Here is a 19,185-nt window from a genome sequence, read left to right on the forward strand (position 1 = left end):
TTCCCAGAGTGCTTTCTAGTTTCAAAGATAGCTTCCCTAACAATTTTCTGTTTTAGACGGTTGCACTCCTCATCTTCGCATGGTCCCCTGTGCTGTAATGTTAGGATTACCATACTCTTGCATCTGGTTTTCAGGCTAGTTCCCTTCACTGCAAATCATCCTTCAGTGGCGAGGTTGTCTGCTAGAGTCAGGTAGGACTTTTTTATTTGTTTCTGCATATTCAGTACTGTGATGATCTCTGCATTTCTTTTTCATTTTGTACTTGGAGCTTTTCAGAGTTGTCTCTTCTGTCCTCAGGCCCCAGAGTATGTCCACAAGATACAGAATTGCAATGGGGCGTCTCTGTGAGTGAAACTTTGTCTTTACCGGTGTGATCCTTCCAGCACACTGGACTAACGGGTATTTTGTAATATGCTGACGTGAATTGTGAAGGATATGACAATAGAGTAGACAGTATGAACCAGCGCAAGCCCTACACCACTTGACAAAACTGCCAGCTCAAAGGAAACTAAGCTAGTTTAGCATGCATCTAGCTCAGGCTCCTTGGGGTGATCTGACTGTTACATTTATACAAACTGGCTATTTGGAGACGCTGTGCAGCAAAGTTCTTCCTTACAGTTCTGCACCAGCCTCAGGCCTTCGGTACAATGAGCCACCGAGACCCTAAATACTCTGCTTTTCAAATTAATGTGAGGTCACTGCTTGTTCATAAATAGTTTTTAACTTATGCTTACCCATGACCAAAAACCTCAGAGTTCTGAGGCCAGGAAAGGCAGCTTATATTACCAGGGTCGCGAACAAGGTATCGTCTGATATTGTGAACTTCCTTAAACCAAGGGCCTCTCTATGGCAAAGCTAGTTTATGTTTAGCTCAACATCTCTGCAGATGTAACAGCTTGAGGGACTGATGTGGAACTCAAAAAGACACTTTAGATTGGTGTTGCCGTGTTGGCTTGTAATCTCCGACAACTGCACCAAAAATAGGGCACTGTGCGCAAAGTCTTTCTGGACTCAGAGTGAGAAAGCCAATGGTAAGAATACTCTGATGCATTTGATAATGAATTTTCTTATATTGGAAGGATGGCAGAGAAAATCTCCACTTTTCTACGTTTCCACCTCTTCCAAGATATCAAGCAAGGGCACTCGTATTTGATCTGGGTGCTGGGGAAACCGCAGCGGCTTCGGTGGCACACATGCATGCATTAGATGCGTGCACATACACTGTGAACAGAGGGTCAGCAGGACCATTAACCACAAACCTGAAGCGAGACATCCTGCTCCGTCCTTGTACACTGAGAGGTGCTCGCCTGCCCTGCCTGCAGGCTGGCAGGAAGACCTCATGATCTCAGACTGCAACCTGCCGTGGCAGACTAGTTATGGGCGGTGACTGGTACATGTCTGAAAGCCTCACACCTTTCATTCGTGGGGCCTGACTGTGAAACGCTGCATGAGAAGCAGACACTACTGTGGATCACATCAAACACTGGAAGGTAATTGATGTTTGCGACAGGAAGCCTGTGGTGTGTATGAGCTTTGCGCAAGGGCATAGAGAGGCAGTCTAGGAATCAGAAAGCCCCTTATTTATGTCTGGTGCTTTGTAGCCCCCATCTCACTCTGTTCAGTATGTGCCCATGTGTAAAAAACAATCATTTGTTTGGGAGACTATTCTGTACTCTATGACATGGAAAAAATATTGCAAGAAAAAATACTTTACGTCAAATAAAAACAAGTTTGATTGTATTCTGCATGTGTTAAGAAAATAGCAACAGAACAGAAAAGCATCCTTCCTCTTTCGCCAAAAGGATGTTATGAGCACTGCCACACACTCAAGTGGCCATCGGGGTGATGGAGGGCACAAGCGCTCGAGCGGCGCAGTCCCAGAAGGCTGGCCCTTTCAAGAAGTCCCATCTGTCACTGTGTCGCGCCATGAGAGGTGCAGGGGCGACAACACACACTCTGACTGCTGGAACACGTGATTGCTATTCTGAGGTAACTGAATGCATGGCACAAAGTTGCCATCCGGCACAGAACGATTGTTTCACTCAAATAGCTTTTCTGGGGAACGCCAAGGGCTGGTGGCGCACTGCTGTTTGAATGTGAACCAAGCTACAGGACATCGAATGAAGGTAAAACCTCTTCTGAGACTTAATTATTGAATGGCTCATCAAAATGTTATGCTCCCTTTTACTACTCCTGAACTCAGACAGACCACCATGAGGAACCACAATATGTTTCACCTAGAAACCCTTTTACGTCGTGAGGAAGATAGAGCACAATATCTGCAGTAGTGGATGGGGAGGGGTGCATACATCTGCAGGACGAAAATGTACTTCACCCAAAAGACTGGCTTTCCAGTATGTTATCCGTCCAGATCCACATGCTGTTTAAATCCTTTCCCACGGATTGCTCCTCCCCAGTAGCAGAGAGATCCTAACCACATGAATCTGCAAAGGGTCTGGGCTGGAGAACTTGCACTGACTGCACAATTTGTAAAGTTAACTTAAAAACTCACCGCTTGGCGGTTTTGGTCGCGGAGGCACACTTTTCTTGGGCGGAAGGGCTGGGGTTTCCTGCTTGCTCCTGAAGGGATCCTCCATAAATCCAGGACCACCAAAGGACGAGGCGAAAGGGTCAGAGGCAGGCGGCTGAGGAGAGACAGAGATGACTGGAGACATACTTCAAAATGGAGGCAACAGATTAAACATGGATTGCGGGGGTGGGGGCGCTAGTTTTGCCAAGACATTCTCCATAAACTGATCCATCTTTCATGAAAGAATTGGTGCAGTAACAGCCGCAATGGTTATACAGTAGGCACTGCGCCCCCACCTCAGACTTTGTGGTGTGCACTCGGACGGCAACTATTCCGTGCTCTCACTGGGAAAGAATCACATTCATGAATTAATGTACCGTGAAAATAACCCAATATATGCCATCAACCCTCGATTTCCAAACACCTTAGTGTTTTACCCAAATGCCTTATTCCGCGCATACAAAGCAATTATTGTAACATGTATTTCCTTAAATCTACACAACTTTATTCATTATATGAGAGGAAAAGCCAACAGCAAAACAAGCATTGGCAAGGCCCACCGCACTTCGCTTTTGAAAACACTGTTCAGCGTAAATAAATAAAAGTGGGAGGACTTGTGCAAGCGCGTGCACTATGAAGCTGCAGCTCTCGGCTACGGCGTCGTACTTCAATCTCCACTCCGTCCAGTGTTTATGAAATGAACCCTTAACCTGAATCATTTGACCGAATGAATGCTCAAGAATGTCTGCTAACTTAGTCATTCTTTACGATACATCCGTCGTGGAGCTTCAGTGGCTCTGCGTGATGACGTATGCACGCGCGTGCGTCACCCAGCAGCAACCCATACAGCACAACTTGGCCGTTCTTTTACTTGTTTTATTTGCCGTTGCAAGATGGCAAACGACGGAGCCCTTGTTACCACTCAGCATGTCCTTAATGAGTGGGATTGCGTCAGACACTATTACATTTTCCTCTTGAGACCTTTAATAAACGCTGCTGTTGTCCGGTTCTCCACATGCATCGGTGCATACCTGCAGGGACTTCAGGGAGGAGAGCCTCGTGTCTGACACACTGCAAACAGTGTTCTTCACTCAGGGAAGTGCATCCTGCAGAGAGCAACGGGTCGGGGTCTGAAACTGGCAGTTGCAGAAGCGCAGGGCCAGGCCTGTTACACATACCGATACCTGCAAGCCTCGTCTTCTCGGGAGGCCAGGCGGGCCCCCTCCTGCCCCCCCTCGAGTCACTGCCTCGCGCGGAAATGCACGAGTGCCCGGGCTATGCTTCGAGTCGTGCCAGGGCCTTCAAAATACAAACATGCAGATGGTGCAAACATTTTATCCAGGGTGCGTAATTGCTTTAGTAAATGGTACCCAATATAAAACAGCATCCTCTCTGCACTAAAGGATTTTCGCAGCTTCTCTCTTTTCAAAAGGCCAGAATGACTCTGTGCATAGTAAGCATTCTCAGTAACGACACACCGTAAATTGGGGCTGCTCTGTATTTAAAAAGACAGAAGCTGACCTCAGCCTGAACACGATTTGCAGTTTAAGGTAAATTACAAAACAGATAAATATATACATTGCTTGGTGATTTGCCGTGGGGGGGGGGGAAGCGTCTCCTTTTACTACAAAATGCTGCCACCTAGTGTCAGGCTTATGAACGGAGAGACACATGATTCAACGTAATAAACTACCTGTCATTTCCAATGGACCCCAAACATCATTTATAGGATGGGATAAGTGGCTCTTGGGTGGAAACAACGCTGATTCTTTCTGTCTAACTTGTGCCCTGGAGACAATCTGCAGCTTTAGGGAGCGCCCTTTGGATTACATCACTGAAAGAAAACCTTTTTGGGAGGGAGCCCTGCAAAAAAGTTGTCGCACGAACAAACTAGTCACTAAGAAGGACCTCTCCTACACGGAAACCTATCGCTGAAAAGAGCATGAATAAGGCACTATCCAGGGCCGGGGACAGAGGTCACACACCCACGTTAACATGGGAGCAGATGAAGGGTTTTTACAAGGAAACATTTGACAAGTGTTGCTTTTGCATATTCTGGCCACCCGCAGACCATGGGGTGATAAACTGTAGTTTTGAATTTGCCCTTAAGCCTACAATTTCTGGGGGTTATGATGGCGTACTGGTGTGAATGTGTGAAAACGTGTAAATGTATGAAACTCACAGGCGGAAGTCCATGGTCCCATTTCTGCGCCTCTGGCCAGGTGCATTTATCTCCTAGATTCGCGGGGGGGCGTGCACATGGAGAACATGTTCAGTGCACACCCCCTTCCCTTAGGCACCGAGGGGAAGACAGAAACACCAGCCGCCCGCGGAGGGTGGTACCTACCCGCGACATCTGGCTGAAATCCGCGAAGCCCTGGTTGGACGGGAAGGTCTCGCTTCCGAAGGGGTCCGCGGGTCCGAAGGGGTCTGAGAAAAGGGACAGTGAAGTGGTTAATGCTGGGCGACAGCCCGCGATCCTCACACAGCGACGCTGCAGGGCAAGAGAGCAACACCGCGGCCATGATGCTAAAACGCCGTCTCATGCACTGAGCTGCTCCATCGGTGATGGCTTGGGGAATGAGGGCCGCGAGTGCGGATGTAAGCCACATTTCAAGGTTAAGTTTCCACTGCCTCGGTCCCTCATGGCTCCCAAGTCACACATAGCGCTTTCTCAATAAGCTGTTTGCCTCAGCGCTACCAAGCTGGCTCGCTCGCAGGGCCTCGCCTCTCCGAGCCAGGCCCAGGACCGCAGGCGGCTACGTGGAGGCCCCGGCATGCGGGGTAAATAAACTGAACATACCACACACTCGCCGTACGGCAATCACACACGCTCAGAGACGTGCGACCCCCTCAGCAGCGTTACTAGAGCGCCCACCAGTCACGTCATTATAATCTTAGTTGGGGAAGAACTACATAAGCATCGTGGTCCTCTTAAGGATACTGGCTGATCAATATACTTCTAAATGTTTTATGCACTTATAAATACAACTAAATACAAATAAAAAAGAAAAGAACACGTGGAGACATAACCTATGTGAAACTCAAGGGTCTCACAACAACAGAATGTCAGACAGATCTAACTAAATGCTCCACGTGTAACACTACCACCAGCGGTGCGTGGTGCCCGCCTCTGCCGTCCAGCTTGCTGCAGAGGGCATTGTGTACTGGAGAAGGGAATCAGCAAACAATGACACAAGCTCATCAGATGGGCAAGCTGGGATTAGAATTAACATCTTCAAGATGCCTCTGCAGCGGTTCACCCACTAACCATGGCTTCACTCAGCAACCAGTCACATAGCGCTACGAGGCGGCTTCAGAAGTGCCCCCCTCTTTCGGACACACCCGCTCGGAATCGGGCCAAGGATCGGCCGGCGCTGTCCCCGGAGGGACCAGATGGTGGACGCAAAGCGCAGAGAAGTAAAACTCTACCCTTACCTGGACCTTTCGAAGACGTGTTGGAGGATGAGAAGGGGTCGCTGCTGTCAAAGGGATCCGACTTGGCAAGAAATGGAGAAGGGGTGTTATTTTAAACACAGCTTGTTACTGAGCATCAAACACGAGATGAAAACATTACATTTAAAACCGCAGCAGATTTCAGACAAGAGAAAATTAGATGTCAGACCCACGTCGCCCATATTTTGAATTAGGGATGAAAATATATGAAAGCCGCCTAAAATAGGATGGACGCCTGATGGTGAAAAAAACGGATTCATCGCTGTATGCCACAATTCATACTTGGTAGCACCTGCAGGAAGGTAGCATCCTTCTATCTTTGTTACCCCACTTTTGGCCTGTTTGTGAGTATATGTGGGGGTGTTTTCACTGTCTCACTGGGATCCTGCTAGCCAGGGCCCAGTGCACATAGTGAAGACCCTATGTTGTCAGTATGTTTGTTATGTGTCACTGGGACCCTGCTAGCCAGGACCCCAGTGCTCATAAGTTTGTGGCCTATATGTATGTGTTCCCTGTGTGGTGCCTAACTGTCTCACTGAGGCTCTGCTAACCAGAACCTCAGTGGTTATGCTCTCTCTGCTTTCCAAATTTGTCACTGCAGGCAAGTGACTAAATTTACCAATTCACATTGCAACACTGGTACACCCATATAATTCCCTAGTATATGGTACTGAGGTACCCAGGGTATTGGGGTTCCAGGAGATCCCTATGGGCTGCAGCATTTCTTTTGCCACCCATAGGGAGCTCAGACAATTCTTACACAGGCCTGCCAGTGCAGCCTGAGTGAAATAACGTCCACGTTATTTCACAGCCATTTTTCACTGCACATAAGTAACTTATAAGGCACCTATATGTCTAACCTTCACCTGGTGAAGGTTGGGTGCCAAGTTACTTAGTGTGTGGGCACCCTGGCACTAGCCAAGGTGCCCCCACATCATTCAGGGCAAATTCCCCGGACTTTGTGAGTGCGGGGACACCATTACACGCGTGCACCATACATAGGTCACTACCTATGTATAGCATCACAATGGTAACTCCGAACATGGCCATGTAACATGTCTAAGATCATGGAATTGTCACCCCAATACCATTCTGGTATTGGGGGACAATTCCATGATCCCCCGGGTCTCTAACACAGAACCCGGGTACTGCCAAACTGCCTTCTGGGGTTTCCACTGCAGCTGCTGCTGCTGCCAACCCCTCAGACAGGATTCTGCCCTCCTGGGATCCAGGCAGCCCTGGCCCAGGAAGGCAGAACAAAGGATTTCCTCTGAGAGAGGGTGTTACACCCTCTCCCTTTGGAAATAGGTGTGAAGGGCTGGGGAGGAGTAGCCTCCCCCAGCCTCTGGAAATGCTTTGATGGGCACAGATGGTGCCCATCTCTGCATAAGCCAGTCTACACCGGTTCAGGGATCCCCCAGCCCTGCTCTGGCGCGAAACTGGACAAAGGAAAGGGGAGTGGCCACTCCCCTGACCAGTACCTCCCAGGGGAGGTGCCCAGAGCTCCTCCAGTGTGTCCCAGACCTCTGCCATCTTGGAAACAGAGGTGTTGGGGGCACACTGGACTGCTCTGAGTGGCCAGTGCCAGCAGGTGAAATCAGAGGCTCCTTCTGATAGGCTCTTACCTCTCTTGGTAGCCAATCCTCCTATCTTGGTAGCCAAACCTCCTTTTCTGGCTATTTAGGGTCTCTGCTTTGGGGAATTCTTCAGATAATGAATGCAAGAGCTCACCAGAGTTCCTCTGCATCTCCCTCTTCACCTTCTACCAAGGATCGACCGCTGACTGCTCCAGGACGCCTGCAAAACCGCAACAAATTAGCAAGACGACTACCAGCAACATTGTAGCGCCTAATCCTGCCGGCTTTCTCGACTGTTTCCAGGTGGTGCATGCTCTGGGGGTAGCCTGCCTTCACCCTGCACCAGAAGCTCTGAAGAAATCTCCAGTGGGTCAACAGAATCTTCCCCCTGCTAACGCAGGACCCAAAGGCCTGCATCACTGGTCCTCTGGGTCCCCTCTCATCCTGACGAGCGTGGTCCCTGGAACACAGCAACTCTGTCCAAGTTACTCCCACAGTCCAGTGACTCTTCAGTCCAAGTTTGGTGGAGGTAAGTCCTTGCCTCCCCACGCTAGACTGCAAAGCTGTGTACCGCGTGATTTGACGCTGCTCCGGCTTCTGTGCACTCTTCCAGGATTTCCTTTGTGCACAGCCTAGCCTGGGTCCCCAGCACTCCGTCCTGCAGTACACAACCCTCTGAGTTGGCCTCTGACGTCGTGGGACCCCCTTTTGTAACTTCGCGTGGACTCCGGTTCACTATTCTTCTAAGTGCCTGTTGGGGTACTTCTGCGGGTGCTGCCTGCTTCTGTGAGGGCTCTCTGAGTTGCTGAGTGCCCCCTCTGTCTCCTCCTCCAAAAGGCGACATCCTGGTCCTTCCTGGTCCTCAGCAGCACCCAAAAACCTCTACCGCGACCCTTGCAGCTAGCAAGGCTTGTTTGCGGTATTTCTGCATGGGAACACTTCTGCAAGCTTCATTGCGACGTGGGACATCTGTCTTCCAAAGGAGAAGTTCTTAGTCCTCTTCTTTCTTGCAGAACTCCAAGCTTCTTCCAACCGGAGGCAGCTTCCTTGCACCTTCATTCAGGGTTTCCTGGGCTCCTGCCCCCCCGGACACTGTCATGACTATTGAACTTGATCCCCTTGCCTTGCAGGTCCTCAGGTCTGGAAATCCGTTGTCAGTGCACTGCTGGTGTTTGTTGTTCTTGCAGAATCCCCCTATCACGACTATTGTGCTGTCTGGGGGTAGTAGGTGCACTTTACTCCTTTTCAGGGTCTTGGGGTGGGGTATCTTGGACACCCTGACTGTTTTCTTACAGTCCCAGCGACCCTCTACAAGCTCCCATAGGTCTGGGGTCCAATCGTGATTCGCATTCCACTTTTGGAGTATATGGTTTGTGTTGCCCCTATACCTATGCTTGTCTATTGCAACCTATTGTAATTCTACACGGTTTGCATTACTTTTCTGACTCTTACTTACCTGATTTTGGTTTGTGTACATATAACTTGTGTATATTACTTACCTTCTTACTGAGGATACTCACTGAGATACTTTTGGCATATTGTCATAAAAATAAAGTACCTTTATTTTGAGTAACTCTGAGTATTGTGTTTTCTTATGATATTGTGCATATGATATAAGTGGTATAGTAGGAGCTTTGCATGTCTCCTAGTTCAGCCTAAGCTGCTTTGCCATAGCTACCTTCTATCAGTCTAAGCTGCTAGTAACACCTCTAGTCTACTAATAACTGGACCTGGCACAAGGTGTAAGTACCTTTGGTACCCACTACAAGCCAGGCCAGCCTCCTACAGCACCTATTCAAGTGACTGATCACAGAGGCCTCCACCATGCACATGAAACTGATGGCTACTGACCATTTAAGAAACCTGGAAAAGTGCAGCACATACCACAACTCTGCTAATTTCAGGAAAAACCAAGTAAGGAAAGTAAAAACGACCAACCAGGCTAAAAGCTTCCCAGATGTTGTGCCCATCAATAATGTAGTACATAGAAAAGACGACGTTGCGGGAACAAACCTCTGAACAACAGACAGGGGCCAGCATTCAGAACACGCACTCTTCTTCGTTCAGCAAAGAGTTTAAATATGTTTGGTGCCCTGTATGTCGGCCTGAGCTGCTTATAGGTACAAGCACTTTCACTGGAACACACTCTGTAAGAGACCAACAGAGAACAAGAAGGCGCGCGCACCCTAGATCGAGCAGACTATAGGAACTACAAGGTACGCTGAACCATGGATGCCAAGTCCACACATACAGAGCCAAAGAGCTGACTGCAGGAAAAAGATCACCCTCCTTTTTTAACACGATATTGGGGGATATCCAGGGCTAACTTATCCACCCCAAAAGTCAAACAGACATTTAGAGGATCAAGCTGAGATGTTTAATTGACCCCATAACATCAAGTAGCCTATTCAGGGATTCTCTCAACACGTGCAGCCAAGTCCCCCTATATTAATGAGCAGCTACGGAAGGAACAGCAGCTAGGCTAACACCAGCCAGACTTCCGTTTCCTGTCCAACATGGCACTGTAAGATTGCCTTGCCTGAAATATTCAGCAGCCATCTTTTAAGATGAAGAAGCCGTGGGTTTTCCATTTGATATATCACCCACCCTGTGTCAGTTTGAGAAGACCACACAGGATCCACCCGACTTCGTAAGTCCAACCTCTGCCCTCCTTCTGCACAGAAAACATGCGACTGCAGGGAGTGATATGGCCAACAGACAGTAGGAGACTCCAGAAGTACTTTTAAAAGCAGACAGGATTGCACATAGCACTGACATGTAATGTGGTTAAAGGAACAAGAAGGGCCTTAGGTAAGGTGAAACTGCATGAGGCTAGGACAGTGGAAAAAGGGTGCACGTGGCCTCAGTAACAGATGGTTTCATGTGAAAGCACGCGTGCTGAGGAGCACCTGCACTTTTCTTGTACATGCATCAGCAGTAGAGCATGTCCTCAACTCCAATTCCCTCAGCCACAGAAGCTATCAATCCTTTGAAGGACGCGGGTAGAAAGGCAGCCGTGACTGCAAATAGAACTGCAGTGACACCATCTTTAGGTACAACTACCCCCACTATCTGCGGTCTCGCAGCAGATGTGTACTACAATGATACTTCTGACTGTTGTCTACTTCTTTAGTTACCAGATGGTTCAAGGCCCGTTAGCTCAGTTTTTTGATAAAATATTGTTCTGCTCTATGTGCTGCTCAGACAAATTGATGAGCTGTCTGCAACAAGCTTTCCTCTTTACAAACACGCTATCACTCTGCATGGATTATTCTAATAAATGTAGCCTCTGTCACATACAGATATCACGATAAACATAAGTTACACTACAGCATGCACACACCGGCTTCCATGGTAAGTTTGCTGTCAATGATGATGCCCATGTAGGAAAGTACCATATTTCTGGCATAGTTACCCCCACTTTTTGCCTGATGTCCGTGTTTTTGGATTGTGGTTCACTGGATTCCTGCCAACCAGGACCACAGTGCCCTCTCCCCTACATTTAGTTGTTTGTTACTTTTCACACCCACAATTGGCATACAGGTGCACCCATGTACGCCCGAGTATACAGTACCTAAGTACCCAGGGCATTGGTGCACCAGGAGTCTCCTATGGGCTGCAGCATGCATAATGCCACCCATAGAAGCCCATGAAAACAGACTACAGGCCTGCACCCTTTCACTGTCAAACCTAAACACCGCAAGTAGACATTATAAGTCACCCCTCTGGCAAGCCCTTTAGCCAAAGAGCAGGATGCATGTCTCTAAGTGTGAGGGCACCCCTGCATGAGCAGGATACCCCTACAGACCCCAGGCCAATTCCTGGACTCTAAAGTGTGGGGAAGCCATCTTAAGGTATATAAGTGGACACTGGTCAACATGAGTGGTCCACTAATACGAACCTAGGCATGTTTGGTATCACACATGTTGGAATTGTGCACCTACACCGATTCCAGTGTTAGTTGAATGATACAATGTACTCTGGGGGTTCCCTAGGGAATCCCCCAGTTCTGCCTGTGCAGCCTTATGGGGTCCAGCTGGCAGCCTGCACTGCTGCTGACCCCAGACACTGTTCTGCCCTCCTGCTGATGAGCCAGGCTCAGGCCAGGAGCAGAGCACATATTTTCCTGCAGGGAAGAGGTCTGACCCCCGTGTATTAGGTGTCTAAAGGCTGAGGTGGCCTCTGAGAGCCAGACTGCTTTGAAGGGCACATTTGTTGCCCTTCTTGCATAAACTGGTTTGCACCAGTTCAGGAACCCCCGGTTCCCACTCTGGCACAAAACTACACAAAGGACAGGGGAGTGACGACCCCACTGTCCAGCTCCTCCCCTAGGGAGCTGCCCAGAGCTCTGCCAAGTGGTCACCTGTTTCTGCCATCTTGAAAATAAGATGTGCAGAGGCCCATGGGAGCATCTGGTTGGTTAGGACAGTTAAGAGATGACAGTAACCTCCTCGGATAGGTGGGTCAATGCAGGGAGTGGCCAACCCCCTTTTAGAGTTATTTAAGGGCTCCCCCGCAGGTGGGTCATCAGATTCGTCAAGCCAGACCCTACAAGGAACTCTCTGAAAGACACCCTCTGCCCCTGGCCTCTGGAACCGCTGCTGGTCTTTGCTGGAACCGAACAAGTCTGCTCCTGGTGGGAAGGCTCCCATTGCAACATTGTTTCTCTGGATCCTGCAAGAACTCTACAACATCCAAGGATGTGCATCCTCCAGGGTCACCAGGAAGCTTAAAGGAATCTCCCTTGGAGTGAAGGAGTCACTCCCCTGCATCCACAGGCACCTCAAGGAAACGTCGACCGGTTAGTGGGGTCTGCTGTCTCTGGACATCAAAAGATCCTGCTTCAAAGGTCGTGAGTCTGTGGCCTCCTCTGGGTCCTGCTTGTCTTCTATGCAAGTTTGGGAGACTGTAGGCCCTTGCTCCTGCCACTGGACTGGCACCCTTGTACACCCCAACTGTTGCATGTGCCAAGACTTGTTGGCTCTTCCTTCAGGAGATCTTCAAGCTCCAATAAGCTCCGGACCCCAGCACTCTGCAAACCGAAGATCAGCTCTTGTCCTGCAACTCCTGTGACGTGGGGCTTCTGTTTTGCTGGGCTGGTAAGGCCTCCTTGTCCTGTCTGGCGCCTGTGGCTCACTTGTGGGGGCTCCATCGACTTCTATTGGACTTCCTGCGTGCTGAGGGCAGCTCTGATTCCCCCTCCTGGGTAGAGTCTCTTGGACCTTGGTGGTCCCCCAAACTTTGCAAACTCCTCTTCTGCTCCGTTTGCATCTGCCAATGCTTGTGGGTGACTTGGCTGGTCACTAACCCTCCTGTAATCCGGCGACCGTCGAGGGACAGCTCGTTGGAAACTCCTGGGATCTTCAGCAGCTCCTGGACCCCACAAATGGACTTCTTCTACCACTGACTTGCAGGATCTTCATCTTCAGGAGGGTGGGCATTGCCACCTGCACCACCTGGGCAGTGTGAAGGGTGCTGGACTCTGTCCCCTTCTTTTGCAGGTCCTCCACGTCTGGAATCAGCCTCTGGGATCCACCAGCTTGGTCCACGGGTCGTGACAGCAGCTGGACAATCTGAGGCATCCACAGTCTTCAGAGAGAGTTCCTTCTCCCCTATGCTTCTGGGTCCCAGGGGCTGGGAATGGTCCTGAATTCCTCAAACTCCAACCACTAATTTCTGTGTAAGTCTATGGGACAACTGGGTGGGTAACTGACTTACTCCTGATTGCTGGGGTCACCTACTGTACTTACCTTTGGTATTCCTAACTGGCCCCAGCCCCTAGCTAACCACCATACTTACACCTTTGCTGGAGTCCTACTTTCACATTCAACTTTTTTAGTATATTCTGGCCCTCCCCTAGCTCCCTATATATGTATAAGCTATTTCTGATTGGTATTTTATGTGTATAATTGTATGTAATATCTCCAAAGGGAGATATAACAACGTCAGTTTAGTAGTAGTGCTGTAATAAAAAGTATCCTTTGTTTTTGCAACACTTGTGTGGTTCTTTCTTGTGACTAAGTTATGGTCTAACTACTGTGGTATTGCAAGTGCTTTACATTCCTCCTGGATAAGCTTTCTCTGCTCGCCTCAGCTACACCTAGAGAATTTCTGCTATCTGAACACCTATTCACTATCACAAAGGGTTGCCTGGACTCAGTGTAGGGTGCCACACCACAGATGTACATCAAACTGAGCCAGTCTTCTACTTCTAACTTGAAAGATGGGCGGTCTACTGGGGACTTAGACCAACTGAGGTCGCCCCATAAGGAGGGATTATTACCAACTATCAGTACCTCTGTCTTGCGCCATTACGTTTTAGGCAACTGGCCGCCATCCAGTCTGCAAATTCAGTTAGACAGGAATTAAGTCGCTGTGAACCGGCCGGAAATTGGGAGTGAGGGAAACAATAATCTGTGTGTGGTATGCATATGACCCCATTGAGAAACCATGAGAGCATATGATGTCTGCAAGTGGGTGGACAGAGATTAATAAGTGTGGGACTTAGTGAAGATTCCTGTGGAACCACACATTTTACGTAATGGGAGGCTGAAAAAAAGGTCCTTCACTGACTTGAAAACTTCTGTTGCATAGGAAGGAGGTAACCCATTGTTGTGCTAGATCAATCACCCCAGCGTTTACCAGACTTTTAAGCACAATTGGATGGGAGATCGTATCAAATGCTGCACTCAAGTCTAGCAAAATGTCTGCAGCTGATCCCCCTTGGTGGGACACCACATTTAACGCTTCTGTGACCGCTAGGAGAGTTATTTCCGTGCTGCACCCAGGCCGAAAGTCCGAGAGTAGGGTGCAGTAAATAGTGGGCTTCCAATAAGCCAGAGGGATTTTTATTAAGGAAGCAGTGATATTGGCCTTTAGCTTTTTGCAAACCGGGGTCCATGGAGGGTGTCTTTAGCAGGGGTCTGATAATGGCATGTTTCCAGGCCTCAGAACAGCTCCACTTTACAGTGACCAGTTGTAAATGTCAGTCAGCACTGAAAAGATTATTTCTCCTCCTTTCAATAGAACTTCAGGAGGTGGTGGGTCCAGTGGGGGAGCTGCTTTTCACAGATTTAGCTAAGTCAATGATGTCTTCCCTCCCTAATGGAGGAAGTGAGGCTTATTCCTCTTTTGTCAAGTCCGCTTGTCTGGCATCACTGAATCTGCCCATAAGGCCAGGCTCTCCCGCCAAGTCCTCATAAATGGTGCTAACCTTACCAAGATAGTAGTCAGCAAGCATATTGAGCGGGACTCGAATGGAGATGGGCCAGACCCCATGTTGGCAGTTTTCATAAAAGTTAACTGTATTGTGAACCTCATTAGATAAACTGGAGGAATTTTCAATCCTTGAACTAAAGTCATTAATCCGAGCTATTCTTATAGCATACCAAAAGTTTTATTGCTTTTTTGCACAATACTTTACTCCTAGCGTCACAGTTTATTCTCCACTTCCTTTTCAATCTTTTGCACACTTTTTTAATTCTTCTAGCTCTGCCGAGAACCACGCACCCTGTCCCTTCAGGTGGCTGGTTTTGTGCAATCTCAAAGGTATTACTTTATCCTGTGAGTTTTTTTTTAATCCATTCATTAAACGTGATATTTATTTTGGAGGTTTCTCCATGCATGTTAGATCAGCACCGATTAAACCTTGGACAGGAGAAGCCTTTCCTATTTTTGGAAGAAGGAATGGGACAATGTAATGATCCGACCAGCAAACTGGAAAGGATCATCAGATCTCAGAGAAGAAACATTAGTAAAAATTGGATCGAGGAGGTGTCCCTTTTTATGCATGGGGGATGTTACCAACTGAGAGAGCTCTACTGCAGTAACATCGCACAGAAAAATGATTGCATAGTCACAGTTGTCATCATCAAAATATACGTTCAAATTGCCAAGTGGGTGAAGCTGACTGCTACTAGCATGTAGGTCGCTTCCTCCTCACCTCCGCTGCTGCCAGCTGCCTTCCTCTTGAATTGGCACCCTTTTTTTCTTTTTTCTATTCCCCGTGCATTTTTGCCCTCCGTAGCTGCTGCGTCCCCGCGGCCCCGCCACCTTCCCTCCTCCTCGAGTCTCCTTCCATTTTCCTGATTCCCCCATAGTTTCCCACCTTGGAGCCCGGCGGCCCCGCCCCCCCTGCCCTTCATTGGTCCAGACACCCCCTCCTCCCAGCTGCCACTCCCTCCCACCTCCCCTCTTATGCCGGCCGCAGCGCGGTGAAGGCAGCGACCTCTGACCCTGCTACTAGCAGGTAGATCGCTACCTCCGCTGCTGCCAACTGCCTTGCCCTTGTTTGGCACCCTTTTTTTTCTATTCCCCGTGCATTTTTGCCCTCCGTAGCCGCTGCGTCCCCACGGCCCCGCCCCCCTCCCTCCTCCTCGAGTCTCCTTCCGTTTTCCTTATTCCCCCGTAGTTTCCCACCTCGGAGCCCGGCGGCCCCACCCCCCCTGCCCTCCATTGGTCCAGACACCCCCTCCTCCCAGCTGCCACTCCCTCCCACCTCCCCCCTTATGCCAGCCGCAGTGAGGTGAAGGCAGCGACCTCCGACCCTGCTACTAGCAGGTAGGTCGCTTCTTCCTCACCTCCGCTGCTGCCAACTGCCTTCCTCTTGATTGGCACCCTTTTTTTTCTATTCCCCGTGCATTTTTGCCCTCCGTAGCCGCTGCATCCCCGCCCCCCTCCCTCCTCCTCGAGTCTTCTTCTGTTTTCCTGATTCCCCCGTAGTTTCCCGCCTCGGAGCCCGGCGGCCCCGCCCCCCTTGCCCTCCATTGGTCCAGACACCCCCTCCTCCCAGCTGCCACTCCCTCCCACCTCCCCTCTTATGCCAGCCGCAGCGCGGACGAACCGCTGGAGCGCCACAGGAAAGCCCGTCCACGCCAAGAACGCGCCCCACGCCAGACTCCCTGGCCAAATCGCCCCCGCGCCACCAATCACCACTACACTGCTGACGAACTCCACACCCTCAATCCAGGACGCTCCTCTATCAGCTCTTTCTAGTCCACACTGACGCGCACCAGAGGACCCTTCTCCTGCAAAGCCTGCAACTTCACATGCAACCTAACCTCCGAACACCATATCAAAACAACGGACAGCAACCTAAGATGCATCATGCTGAACACCCGCTCCGTCAACAAACATGCAATTGAACTCTGGGACCTACTGACCACATACTCGCCCGACTTCACATTCCTCACCGAAACCTGGATGAACTCAGCCTCGGAACCAGGCATAGCCATAACCATACCAGAAAACTACAAGATCACCAGACGAGACCGCAGCAACAAACCAGGAGGAGGAATCGCCATAGTCCACAAAGACACCATAAGAGTCTCCACCAACTCCGACAACACCATAAAATCCGCCAAACATCTCCACTTCAAAATCCACATCAACGCCAACAGCACACTCAGAGGAACACTGGTCTACAGACCCCCTGGCCTTAGACCACAGTTCTGCGACGACATCGCCGACACCATCAGCTCCCAACCCCTCGCCTCAACAGACTACATCCTCCTCGGCGACCTGAACTTCCACCTAGAAAATGACAACAATATCAACACCACCAACCTAATCGACAACCTCGCCAACCTCGGCCTCAAGCAACTCGTCACTTCACCCACCCACTCCGCAGGCCACACACTCGATCCCACCTTCTCAGCCAGCAATCACGTCTCCTTCAGCCACACCACCGAACTCAGCTGGACAGACCACCAATGCATCCACTTCTCCTACCAGAAACCAGTCGCTCACCACCACCGCACACAACCCCCCCGACGCAACTGGAGCAAAATATCAACAGATAAGCTGATCTCCACCCTCGCCCGGGCTCCACCCCTGGGGACCCCGGACCCCAACACAGCCGCAACCAACCTGCATCGTTGGATAGAAGACTGCGCCAACACCCTCACACTGCTAAAAAAAAAAAAAAAAAACTCCCCCCACAGAATCAAGGCCAGCTGGTTCACCCCAGACCTACAGAAACCCAAACGGCTATGTCGCAGAATGGAAAAAACCTGTCAACTCCAACCACATCGCCTTCAAGGATGCCCTACGTAAACATCACCAACTGATCCTCAACACCAAAAGGACCCACTTCAAAAACCGCATTGACACCAACGCTCACAACAGCAAAGAGCTCTTCGGCTTCATCAAAGAGCTCTCCACCCCCATGACCTGCTCCAACGAACCCCGCCATCACAGGAGTTCTGCAACTCACTTGCAACCCACTTCCGTCGAAAGATAGAAGAAATCCACAACAGTTTCAACCCCCAGACCCACCAGCTAACTACAAACACCCACTAACCCAACGCTCCAAGCAACAACCACTCCCTCCACACCTGGAGCCCCGTCAACATAGAAGACACCACCAACACCATGGCCTCCATCCACTCCGGATCACCATCGGACCCCTGCCCACACCACATCTTCAACAAAACTAACATCATCATCGCTCCCCATCTCTGCAACACCATCAACAGCTCCTTCGAGTCAGCCACCTTCCCAGAGAGTTGGAAGCACGCAGAAATCAACGCCCTGCTGAAGAAACCAAAAGCAGACCCTGACAACCTCAAGAACTACCGGCCGATCTCCCTCCTCCCCTTCCCAGCCAAGGTCATCGAAAGAATTGTGAACAGTCAAATATCCCGGTTCTTGGAAGACAGCAAGGTACTCGATACCTCCCAAGCCGGATTCAGCAAAAACCACAGCACCAAAACCGCACTCATTGCTGCCAGACGACAGCAGGACCATGCTTGACGAAGGAGAAACAGCAGCACTCATCCTCCTGGACCGCTCCGCAGCTTTCGACACAGTATGTCATCACACCCTCCGCACACGCCTCCACAACGCTGGAATCCACAACAAGGCACTGGATTGGATCTCGTCATTCCTCACGGGCAGAACCCAGAGAGTCCGCCTCCCACCGTTCCTGTCAGAAGCCTCCTGAATCACCTATGGCATTCCCCAAGGATCGTCGCTCAGCCCCACACTCTTCAATGTTTACATGGCCCCCCTCGCCAACATCGTACGAACCCACCACATCAACATAGTCTCTTACGCAGACGACACTCAGCTCATCCTCTCCCTCACGAAAGACCCTACAACTGCAAAGAACAACCTCACGCCATCGCCAGCTGGATGGAATCAAGCCACCTCAAGTTAAACACAGATAAGACATAAATACTCATCTTTGGCACCAACCCCTCAGCTTGGAACGACTCCTGGTGGCCCACCTCCTGAAGGATCCGCACCCTCACCCACCACCCACACACGCAACCTGGGTATCATCTTGGATTCCACACTCAGCATGACTCAGCAGGTCAATGCCATCTCCTCTTGCTGCTACAACACTCTCCGCTTGCTCTGCAAAATCTTCAAGTGGATTCCCGTCGAAACCAGGAAAACTGTCACCCACGCCCTGGTCAGCAGCCGATTGGACTACGGAAACGCCCTATATGCAGGAATAACAAACAAACTCCTAACAAAGCTGCAAAGAATCCAGAACGCATCTGCTTGCCTCATTCTAGACGTCCCACGCCGCAACCACATCTCACCCCACCTCAGAAACCTACACTGGCTACCAGTATCAAAGAGGATCACCTTCAAAGTCCTCATCCACGCACACAA

The 19,185-nt window shown here is 50.0% G+C and overlaps 1 protein-coding gene across 3 annotated transcripts in view; it reads right to left on the bottom strand.

Moving 5' to 3' along the window:
* The window catches only part of EPS15L1 (epidermal growth factor receptor pathway substrate 15 like 1), a 317,440-nt gene that overhangs the window by 127,259 nt on the left and 170,996 nt on the right, over positions 1-19,185 (bottom strand). For all 3 annotated transcript variants that reach the window (XM_069216518.1, XM_069216520.1, XM_069216519.1), the window contains 3 exons: positions 5,969-6,029; positions 4,878-4,960; positions 2,513-2,645 (listed from right to left, as the gene is read on the bottom strand). In XM_069216518.1, coding sequence (XP_069072619.1) covers positions 2,513-2,645; positions 4,878-4,960; positions 5,969-6,029 — 277 coding nt within the window. The remainder of the gene's footprint in view (positions 1-2,512; positions 2,646-4,877; positions 4,961-5,968; positions 6,030-19,185) is intronic.

The sequence above is a fragment of the Pleurodeles waltl genome, chromosome 12 (assembly GCF_031143425.1).
Source record: "Pleurodeles waltl isolate 20211129_DDA chromosome 12, aPleWal1.hap1.20221129, whole genome shotgun sequence".
Classification (NCBI taxonomy): domain Eukaryota; kingdom Metazoa; phylum Chordata; class Amphibia; order Caudata; family Salamandridae; genus Pleurodeles; species Pleurodeles waltl.